Source organism: Hippocampus comes, unplaced genomic scaffold (genome assembly GCF_001891065.2).
Source record: "Hippocampus comes isolate QL1 unplaced genomic scaffold, H_comes_QL1_v1.1 scaffold429, whole genome shotgun sequence".
In the NCBI taxonomy this organism is placed as follows: Eukaryota; Metazoa; Chordata; class Actinopteri; order Syngnathiformes; family Syngnathidae; genus Hippocampus; species Hippocampus comes.
Genome location: NW_017808402.1, coordinates 338,205 through 349,755, shown reverse-complemented (window position 1 = coordinate 349,755; position 11,551 = coordinate 338,205). Strand labels below are relative to the sequence as shown.

The following is an 11,551-nucleotide window of genomic DNA, read 5'->3' as shown; positions in this document are numbered from 1 at the left end:
CCATCATGAATTAAATGTGTTATTTTGGTGGGCTTTCATGCTTGCAAATTGTAAAATGAGTCAACACTCGGGTGAAGAACCACAAATATTTTTGGAACAGTTTTGATTGCATTCGCTCTCCTGCAGTCAAATAAAACAAAGGGAGAAAATGGTAATGTGCAGTTAGACTGAAGTTTTAGGGCAACACTGAGAACATGTCAAACTACATTTTTGAATGTTAAAAGAATTCATAAAAGAAAGATGCTACGTTATATGAACATCATTTTGATATTACCCCCCCCCCCAAAAAAAAAAACATATCAAATCGACCGAAGTCATTTTCAGATTTAGTTGCATGAATGAAAGCATGTTAAAAAGAAAAAAAAAGCATGGCACGAATAACGTAATGTGACGAAAATAGTCATATTGTTACGAGAATATCGTCCAAGTTATGATCTTCGAAGAATACATTTGTCATATTACATAAAAAATAGGCTATGTGAACATGCTGAGTTGTGGAGTTCCAAGATTGTCAAGTTTTGAAAATATAAAGATGGAATGTGATGAGCAAAAAAAGTCAGTTGGAGGAATACATTCCGAATATTTTTGGATATTACGTGGTACAATGGAATAGACGCAATTTTCTGTGTCGTACATTTAAAAAAAAAAAGTTGCAAACTTGAATGGAAATTAACAGCAAAGATTCAGACATAAATCCAATTTCTTTTGTCGAATTGACTGATAATTTCTCAATTTATTTTCATTGAGGTTTTTCCTCATTAAATGGCGACTTCCTTCTTGTACTCCTGAGCCTTTTTTTTCCACTGTGGCTTTATAATACTACTTCAAAGAATCATGGTCTTTCCTAGACCTCAACTTAGCATTTTGCTGAATTTGCAGTGCCGAGTGCCTGTATGCTCACGAGCACTTAAGATTTTAGGACTTGTAACGCACACATCAACAATTGCAAATCCAACGGCTCCAATTGTACCACTCCGAGCAAGACATGTCTGAAGATGCTGCATGCAAACGCAGCCGCTACTTTGGAATTCGCAATAAAATACTGGACTAATCTTGTAAAACGTATCCCTTCATCTAACTGCCCGCTAAGTAGGCTAATCCAGGAGGTGGTTAAAGCGTTCCCAGTGATGAACGAGCCCTTAGTGAGTGACCTGTGAGTCAAAACAAGACAAGTATTTATTTTTTTCTCCTTACAGTGCCCAGTTGCAAAAGGATACCGCCGTGCATAAAATCCATTTTTTTAGGCTCATGCAGTGCTGATGGGTTACAACTGTCTACTTATAATCTGAATAATACTGTTAAAATTAACATCAAGCATTCCATACTTAGCAACGTGCGTACACACAATCAAACTTGATACTTTGCAAACATAAAAAGTGTGCGTGCTACTGTGCGTTTGTTTGTTCATATCAAATGCATGATGGGTATTTCACTTCAACCAGCCTTCTTAACGTTGCACTTTGTCATTTTCTCTCCATCGCTATAAACAACAATTTAACAACAAAGTTATGTACAAATAAAATGACATGAAAGCATTATGTACAAAAAATATGGACAAACGATGACAGCAACAGCCATGTTGGTTCTTTGCTCCTCAAAGTAATATTATCGTATTTCCTCAACTAGTGGCCCTAGCGTGATGTTTAAACCCCATTGCGAGTCAAAACAGCAGCGCCTAAGCAGTCTCTCAAATGAATTGGAGTCTGGAGGTTGACAAATTCAATGCACAGATGATCAAACTGTGGCGTGAAAATGGCTCCTTCGGCGATGATTAGCGCACGGTGAACATTAGCGCTAAGTGCTGAAACTATTTGAACTCTGTTGCTAGCCAAACAATGTTGTGTGCATCCACGACCTCGTTGAATCTTTTGCCATCATAGTTTTTAAAAAGGCTGTCAATTGTAACTAGAAATGTTTAATATTGTTCCAAAAAATGTGTTTGTATAAAGAAAGGCCTCTCCCTATAACCGTGCAGTTAAGTAAATAAATGCCCACACCACCATCTGAGGAAATAATTATGATCATATCTGCATAATAGCATCCCAAATAGACTTCAAATTAATTAAATGCAAATAAACTTAAAAGCAACATACAAGTTACTCCGCGAGTTTACGCTACATAATACTGTACTGCCTTTGCAAATGAGCTTCATTTTATGATACACATTTGACATTTATATATATCCATAGATATATATATATATATATATATATATATAGATATGGATATAGATACATGATATACAGGTGTGTGCTGGACAAGACACTGCTCAAGTTCGAGAGCAAGAGAGCCATTTAGGAACATGAGCCGCTCCCATTGACGCCTATGTGTGTGTCCTTTGATATTAGCCGACATATACAGAAATAAACAGTAAGATGACGGTGATACGTTCCTTCTTATATTCCCCGCCCCCCCTTTGAATACACAAAAATGCGCACAAAAGGATGCTGCACATTAAAAAAAAAAAAAAAAAAAAAAAAAAAAAAAAAAAAGATTGGGGAGAACCATCATGCATTTATCCCCAGTGACTGTTGTTATAGCAACAGAGAGGGGAAAGGAAGGGGAGGGGGCCGCCAAGCAGGCTTCCTGTATGGGGGGGGGGACAATTGGGCAGGGGGGCTGTTCAGAACTGGGAGGCTGAGCTGGGGTCACACTGGAGTAGCCGGACGATGGAGGGGTCGCTTTTGGCTCCTTTGATGAACTCCTCCAGGGACAACTTGCCTGCAGGGATGCACGGACAGTTACTATGGGGCAGTTACGGTCGTGCTCCACGAACTCAGCCTGGCAACAAGTTGGATTTGTCTCCGTGTGGACGAAATACTACTTCATCAAATAGTTTTTCATTTGAACCATCCGATCCATTTTCGTCCATATCTCGAAAGCAACCCTCGCAACATGCGGACACTTTAGCTCGAGCGGGTCACATACAGGATATGTTAAATACCTCACCGTCATTATTGAGGTCCATCTGTCTGAAGATCTTATCTGTCCTCTTCTCGGGCGTGGACTCGTCCTCGGGCATCTTCATTACGGAGGACACCATCTTGTAAATGGCCTGGGGGGGGGCACACAGTCGAGGGAGGGATAGAAAAAGATGAATAGCAGTCCATGTGCAAGACGCTGATAACGGGTGTTGTCGGGGTGTAGGTTATTGATCTGACGCATCTTTGGGTCCACTCATATGACCGCTGCGCTCCCTCCGGTGGCATTAAATTAACCTCAGCGAGGTAGCCCGCGGCACACGTCCACAATTAGCTTACAGAGCCATTAAGATGGCTCCTGGGGGAGTGCGCAGCGTAAAAAAGACAGTAGATCAGTGGGACACCTCAAGAGGGGAAGGACGTTGGTGTAAATTAGACCCTAGAAGTGTCTCGGCTCCAAAAGCGGGCCAGACAACATTGGATTACTTGGGTCATTTGTGCCTCTTAAAAAGACCAGAATTCAACGTCGTCTACATCCTACCGAATGCTCTTTTTTGCTCTTTGCTTGTTGTTAGAAGGACCTGGTCCTGGCTCATGCAGTCATGGAGGATGAGGTCACATATTCAGCCCTTTTGGATACTGTAGTGGAAGGAGATGGTTCTATGACTTTTAAAAGAGCGCTACGACTTATTGCTGGTTGTTAGCCGGTTACTTCCTGGTGCATGGAGGGAGACTTTAAGAGGAGACAATCAGGATTCCTCTATTGTGGTCGAGGGAAAGGTTACTTAGTTTCTTTCATAAGTTGGTCAAATGTGAAATATAATGAGCATTTTTCTGCATTGGAAACCGCCCGAGTCCATAAAAAGAATACAAAGTGTCACGTGTAGAGTCTATTAGTACGTACAGTGTGTGTGTCCAAGTGTGTCACCTGTACAATCTCCAGCATCTCCTCGCGACTGATGTAACCGTTGCCGTCCAGGTCGTACATGCTGAAGGCCCATTTGAGCTTCTGCTCCAGCTTGCCCCTCGACGTCACGCTCAGGGCAATGATGAACTCCCGGAAGTCTATTGTGCCGTCGCCGTTGGTGTCGAAGGTTCTGAAGACGTGCTCGGCGAACTTGGACGCGTCGCCGTACGGGAAGAAGTTGGCGTAGATCTTCTTGAACTCCTCCACATTCAAAGTTCCGCTGGGACAGTCCTTTAGGAAACCCTTTGGGGGCGGAAAGCCGACACGGCATCAACATGAAGGAGCTCCGATCTGGCAACATCAGCTACTTCACAACGTATAATTGCAAAATCAAAACTGGAATCTTTGGCTAACTCTCATATATTGACTGGAGGAAAAGTAGCTTCATCAAAAGCAATTCCAACTCATTTTCCATGAGTCACGTTTGAGATCGAAGCATTGTACTTGCGCAGAGAAGGAAGTTGAGGTCAGTTCACGCAAGTGAACAGTCGATGTTTCCGCCAATAGTGAACAGGCGCAGTCTGTTTTGACACCACGACATTTCTTCATCTTTATTCAACTGTCTTCATTTCTGAGGACAGCAATGTTTTTAACCTGGATTTTGACGCGGTTACATTTCAAGTCTGTTGACAACTTCCTCCATTTGTGTACAGCATAACAGATAAATGCCTCTTCGCCATGCTTGCTTTGAAATCTGGACGCCACGAATTGACCCGAGTCTACAGACCTCATAGCTCGACTCGATTGATTACTTGATTGAGTAATTAATCAATCGAGAGGTGTCCCCTAATACTCACGAGATCGTAGAGCGCAGTTCTAGTCTAAGGCCGTTCGTTACTCACGGGCGAGCATCATCTGGGGAAGGTGACCTGATGTCAGCGGAGCTGAGGTCAAAGGTAAGCGAGGTGGCGGCTTTATCAGCGTCAGCTGTTCCTCGCCCAGCTGTGAGCACGTTCTCGAATGTATGCGGGTCTAATCCGTGCAGAAGGCATATATGAAAAGCATCACATATGCACGAAGGAGTCATGCGGTCAGGTCAGCGGGCCGTCACTTTTTAATCCAGTCTGGCCAGTGGATTAACACGTTGGGAGGGGATGGCGCTCGGCCCGCTGTCAGGTCACTTACTACCTCCGCCAAGGACTTTCAGAAGTTTTGACAAAAAAAAAAAAAAAACCTGGAAAGCTGATTTTCTTTGAACCTCTTTAGATGGTTGTCACTGACGACAAAGTCAATGCGTGTACACTAGCCTAATATGTGTTTGCAGCAGCGTCGCTCTATTAATATCTCAGAAGGTGGAAAACTACCAGGTCAACTACATCCCCCCCCCCCGCCCCCCCCCCCATTCCAAGTCTTTATACACAACAACTACCTGGGGCGGGGGGGATAAAAGGCCGCAAATGTGACTTTTCCAGCTTCAGTATGAAAATCTCTTATGAACAAAATGTCTAATACTCTTCTAATTAGTCCTTCGGTACATTTATGCAAAAATCTTCCATATTAGACACCGGTGGGTTAATATAGTTCATAAACCACAGAAAAAAATGAACATGCAATAAAAATAGTTTCACTTTTAAACTTTTTTTGTCAAAGATTAGAAGAATGGTACCTAAATGTTTGTGCTTTTACAGTCCATTTGCATTGGGGCCAAGAGATGAAGCCGCATCTGGCTGATGGGCGCCACCTACAGGTCTGGAGTGGTATACGATGACTTCAAAGCAGCCATTCCAATTTGGCGAGGATGTGGACGTAAGTGCACCTCCAGATTTTTGTTTTTTTTTATATTCAAGAATATTTTTCCTTTGTTTTTCATTGAATAATGAAGTTACTGACAAAATTTAAGTAGTTGGGTTTGCCAATTCAAAGACTGTTGCACTCGACTGATTTTCCACTTGAGAGATCTTCCGCATTTATTCCTCTGCATGGATTTAACCAAATGGGGCTCGTCCTATTATGTAAGCAGCATCATTTATTTATTTTACGGTCCAAGCTGTGTGTGAGGAGTTACCTTGTACCACTCCTGCAGCTCGTGGTCAGAGAACTCCGTGTTCTCCCTCAGGTCCTGCAGCATCTCTGGCCGCAGCTTGCTGTTCTGTTTGCCCATGGCGGCGGCTCGGGTTAGGAGGTGCAGGGCCTTTGTTTTTTTTTTTTTTTGACTTGACGACAGTGACTGCAGCACTCCTCGGGTTGCTGTTCACACCTGTCAATCACACGCAGCAACGCACAGCGGGTCAGCAACAGTTCAGCTGATGAGTTATGAGCGATTAATTAGTTAGCACTTTGGCAAGACTTCATAAACTGCTTCAAGTTTTTTCAAAATAAAGACAAAAGACGGTAGTCGATGTCAGGCAATGAATGTCAGTATTTCGCTGCCTATTCAAGGGGCTACGTTAAAGTTAGGGGAGGAGCTTCTCACATGAGACCAATCAAAGCCCTGCGACATAGAGAAAGTGCTTTTTGGAATCTAGAGGTATTTTTCAAATCTTTTTAGGCGATGTCAATGACTTGTGGGGGAATTTCTACATTCGCCCTTCCATAATAAATCGTCAGAGGTGCAGAAATTCCAACGTGACTTTGACCGACTTCTTTTGTGGTAAAACCAGATTCCACGTCGTCGCCAAACTAAACCTAATCCGCTCATCACACAATGTTATAAAACGCAGTCAACGGCAGCATCACATTTGCAAAACATTAAATAAATAATCCCGTGGCTTGTTGACGTCACACACGCACACGCAAACTACTGATCACATCGACGGTGGCCAGCTGTGTTTGTGTGTCAAATCAGCTGTGTGCTGTGATGCGCCTGCGTTCCTAATCTCCTTGACCCACAAAGCACACATTTCCACGGATGTAACAAAACTACACTCCTAAAAGAAAAAAAGCCACTCACGCGGCTGTTAATATGACACATCATCAGATGATTGTCACTCATTCAGAGTCGTGTCTCAAGTGCCGACTTTCCTGGAATAGCTGCTATCCCTCTAATGAACGTGTGCCCCAATTATTTTCTGTCGCGCTTGTCCTAATAAGTGTCGCAGGTGAGCTGGAGCATATCCCAGCTGACTTTCAGGAGAGAGGCGGTGTACTCGTCGCCAGCCAATCACAGAGCACAAGTATTCATACTCAGACCTCTGGACAATTTAGTCGTCAATATTCTTTTTTTTTTGGAAAGCGAACCTTGTTTCTAACCAAAACAGCAGCACTCAAATTGGCTCTCGATAAAGGCTCTCGAGATCCACAGTATCGATACACATTTTTTTCCAAAACATAAACCACGACAGACATTTTCACGCATGCATTCACAACCGCTGCACTTCCAAGTACGCGTAATGAGAGTCGTGCATAAGCGCACTTAAGCGTATTAAGCGCGTCGGTCGGCGCAGGCCTTAACCCACACACCTTGAACGCCTCTTCAGCTGGCTAATAAAATGATGGAGTGTGCATATTAAGTCACTCAGCGAGTGAAGCGTTGGCGTTGAGACTTGACATTGATGCTTGTAGGCATTTATCAAAGCACCTCGGGGAGTGCACCAGGAACCGCTTATGATTTATTGGCCCCTTGCCCTCCCCCCCCCCAACCCCTGAGCTTAACTGCGCCTATACGCTGTATGATTTAGCGGTCTTAAAAGAAACCTAATTATCCTCGGGACTATCTTTGGACCCTGAACCAATCTCATGGTTTTTCTAAGGAACGTTTATACAGCGCGGCATGCAGTCGAAAGGCGTCGGATGAGCACCAGACATCTCCTTGCCTTCGTTGTAACAACAAAGACTTCCTGTGTCCTCATGAAAAGTTTCCATTTAAAACACGAAACAATCAAAGCTCACGTTCGATTGAATCGCCTTGCGTCAAAAGTCAAGAGCGATCAGCGCAACTTCATCATGCGCAGCCTCATCATGAATGACGAACGTCAAAAGCAGATCAATTGGACAGACAACAGGAAGCACTGTGCATGAAACATGTAGTTGCGGCTGCAACAATACCAGGCCTTTCATTGTTGCACGACATGAACATGGAATGTGGCTGCTTCGTTGTGATCCTCTCTCGCTCGCTTTTCTTGCTGATGGTTTGGCTCTCCGGATTGCTTGATTGACATGCGGACATTTTTTTTCACAGTCTAACTTGGGAAAAGCGAGACTTAAACAGAAATCAGAAGTCACGGTGCTTCCATAAACGGCCACAAAAGAAGACTCGATATATTTTGTGAGCTTTTAAAAATGCACACGTATGTGGATAGAAAACTTGCTTTGTGTCATCCCCATGAAAAAAAAATAGAAGAAAGAAAACACTTTTGACATCTTTTGGTACTGCAAGCGGTCGCACAGTTTAGCAGCTTGGCCCTTCGGACTCCCGCATGGTGGCTGAAGGAAGTGTTTGACTGTGACCAAAAAAAAAAAAAAGCCTCCAAGTGCTAAATCACACAAAACGCGACAGAGCGTGACAGACGGCCCTCGGCCACGATTGTCCCCTAAATACACCCGCTGACGTCTACGCACCACTCCCTTTTTGTACTTTTTAAAGATTTTTCTTTTGACTGAGGAAAAGCTCGCCGTATGCTGTCGCTGCCGCTCTCCCGTCGCGTTTCTTTCCTCGCCATCCTCGGTCATGCTAATCTCAAAGCCAACGTCCAATCCTCCATACTGCCTCTTAATCGTTCATCTCTCCATCCTGAGTCGCAAAGCTCTAATCTGAGTCTCTGGTACAAGCGCTTGCTTACTTGTCGGTAGTTGTCGGCTCGTCGCAAATCGACGCGTGCGGACGCTCACATGCAAAGACTTGAACATCTGCTCCCAAGCGTTCTAAGCGGGTCACCGACATTCGCGCGTGTGACTTGATTTTTGCTGTGCCGTGGAGAACGGAAGAAAACGTACAGGGTCATAATGTCATCGGGGATCCATTGGACGCGGCTGTCCTCGCATACTGTTCATTTACCATGCGCGCATAGTATGGAGCGGCTTCATTTTGCTGCGGCTCCCTGGCATCCGGCATCAAACCATTCATCTTCCGCTATGTTTGATTTCAGCCAAAAAGTCCAACTGAAAGTACATTAGCACACGTTTCAAGTCATTGAAAGATGACGATATTACTTATTTACTCCCCCGACTGAGAGAACTCAAAGCAAGTTGAGTCGTGTCCTCTCGCCTGAAGTCGAAATGATTTCTGTGGGCAGCGGAGAGAAATAGCAGATATTAAAGCAGATCGACTGGAGGTGGGAGTTTTATTATGCCGCGCAGTGTGCGATGGCTCCGATAGACCGAGTCGCGGCAGCGGCGAGCCACTTGAGACGGAGAGCGGACGAAACGAGATGAGTGTGAACTTGATGAAGAAAAGCCCAAAAGATAAGCAGAATCTTGAAGCAGAGACGTGCCCGCTCGTAAGAGGAGGAAATATTGCTTCGGAATAAGGATTAAAAGCGCCATTGCGAAGCAGACTGAGCCGCTGGTGCAACACGAAAAGCAACACCGACAGGCACCATTGATCCCGCGCTTTCTCGACCAGGGCCACCTGAGACGACAACACCTTTCATCCATATTTTTTTCCTCCTCCTCCTCCTCCTCCTCCCCACTTGCAATTTCACATCATTTGGCCGGCACTATTTTTCATCTTCCTGTCGCGCCGCCTGCGTCACGGCGGAAGAGAAGCGATCGCCCGGCATTGTCTGTCTGCCGATGACTGTAATTATACGCGCCGCACAGCCACTTTGGGCCGCATCGTGCCGTGTAATGGCGGCCATCTGAGAAGCGATGTCAATACTTGGGCCTTTACTGCAACCGGCCTCAAAATCGACTGCGACCTCCCTTCGCTATAAGCCAATTCATAGTCTCGGTTTCCCTCGGGGAATGACTTCAAAATCATACTTGGGTCCAAAAGAACCCAATGATATCCACCTTCAAGAAACAAACAACTGTCAGCTGGAGACATGATATTACTTCAGCAAACAATTATACCCAAACGTTACTAATAGTGGGGCCGCTACTGCTATTATGTACGAAACAACGTGAAAGCATTTTATGAGTGCGGTTCCGTATGCTTCCAGCCCTCAATTCTCCATTGCGGTTGCGATAATGTTGCCGAAAGGCCTTCATGTCCGTCATTCATGTCCACTGCGACCGAAAGAGGCGGCGGGATGAGATCAGAACACGCGGTTAGCGCTATTGAAGGGGAAAAAAAAGGACGTTAATGGAGTGGTTAAAAATAAGAATGAGGACTGGTCCTAAGCGTGGAGCACTCTCATCTCTCCTTCCACATCCCCATAATAACTCCATCAAAGAGGGAGGGCTTAATTGCACGCGTACCCACACACCTTATGCCACTGAAAAGGTCGCAACTCTCGGTTGCTTTCTTTATATTTGAAGGTGAGAGCAGAGAAGAAGGTGCATGTAATGGCGCCCCATTGAAGTGCTGAAGGAAAATGATTAGAAGGCTTCAGAAGTTGGCAGGAAGCGGATTCGTCAAGGAAATTGCTTGAATATGACTCACGCACGCAAAAGGAATAAGGTGGATATCATATATAGCGAACCCCCACCGATCACGGGGACATATGACAGCCCCCCCACCACATATATAAAAAGCAAACTTTTTTAAAACACGTTTTGAACATATTTTAACCCACTCGAAAGGTTGCAAGCGGATATGTATCTTTTCGAGGCGGGGCCTGTCTGGGCTTGAGCTGCGGCCATCAGCGGCTCATTGCGTTGGTGTTTGACTTTTCTCCCAGCATGAAATCCACGGCCACTGTGGCTCTCCTTTCCCACATGAGGATGTGACGGAAAATGTAGGATTGTTAAAAACCACTCATCCATCCGCCATTAAATAAAATAAAAAAAAAGGTTGGGAAAAATACACCACAGACTTCAAAAGCAGGACACAAGCGGACCACTCTCTTTGTGAACTCAGACCTCCATCCGAGAGAAGGTTGACCTCATTTCCAACGCTCCGTCGACAAACACCAAAGTCTAATACCCGCCTGGAGCATCATCGAGCGACAGCATGTGGTTACACACAGCAAACGCGACTCTCGGAAACATTTCTCGATCAACTTGACTGCTGTGACGAGAGCTCTCCTGAACGCGCTCATTTCAGGCGGTATACCTTCATTCTCGTTGACTTTCCGACCTGACGCTCTTCTGAAAGATGGGCCGCAGCACAATGCCTCCCTCCTTAGAGAAAGCGAGAGATGTGAATAGCTTTGCGCCCATCCGCCATCTGGGTCCCACCCAGATGGCGGATGGACACAGGGAGGGAAGGAAGGATTGATAGAAAGAAAGAGCAAGAGACAGATTGTGGGGTGACTGTAGACGGACGGACGGACGGACGGACGGCGAGATGCATTGACAGATAATAGAGGAAGGGAGGGACAGAGAGACGGAGAGAGAAAGACAGATGGTAGATTGATTCATGGATAAGTGGGTGGATGGACAGCGGAGACGGGGACAAATGGATGGTACAGTGGATGCATGCATGGAGGGAGGGATGGGTGAAGAGGCTTGGACAGAATGAAAGAGGAAGGTCGAGAGAGGTCGAGGATTGATATCAGAATGATAGATTGATGGGTGAACAGAGCGATACTGTCGATACAGTGACGGTTCACTTAAGATCTACACCAACGTTCTCAAAACCGAACGCCTAGGGCGGGAGTCCATGAACAACTACATGGAGGAT

General features: G+C 45.1%; 1 protein-coding gene across 1 annotated transcript; it reads right to left on the bottom strand.

The window, feature by feature from the left end:
- Positions 1 to 2,478: 2,478 nt before the first annotated feature.
- LOC109508277 (hippocalcin-like protein 1) lies at positions 2,479 to 6,085 on the bottom strand. The gene is made up of 4 exons (XM_019858167.1): positions 5,894 to 6,085; positions 3,850 to 4,131; positions 2,950 to 3,055; positions 2,479 to 2,721 (listed from the first exon to the last, which is right to left on the bottom strand). Exons 1-4 carry the CDS (start codon positions 5,987 to 5,989, stop codon positions 2,624 to 2,626), a joined length of 582 nt encoding a protein of 193 aa, XP_019713726.1. The 5' UTR covers positions 5,990 to 6,085; the 3' UTR covers positions 2,479 to 2,623.
- Positions 6,086 to 11,551: the final 5,466 nt, after the last annotated feature.

What these genes read in the sequence shown, in the direction of transcription:
- LOC109508277 (XM_019858167.1), bottom strand. Translation starts at nt 5,989, where the DNA reads ATGGGCAAACAGAACAGCAAGCTGCGGCCAGAGATGCTGCAGGACCTG. An exon ending in AGATGCTGGAGATTGTACAG is followed by an intron (nt 3,056 to 3,849) that starts GTGACACACTTG and finishes GCCCCCCCCCAG; the next exon opens with GCCATTTACAAGATGGTGTC. An exon ending in GATGGACCTCAATAATGACG is followed by an intron (nt 2,722 to 2,949) that starts GTGAGGTATTTA and finishes GCATCCCTGCAG; the next exon opens with GCAAGTTGTCCCTGGAGGAG.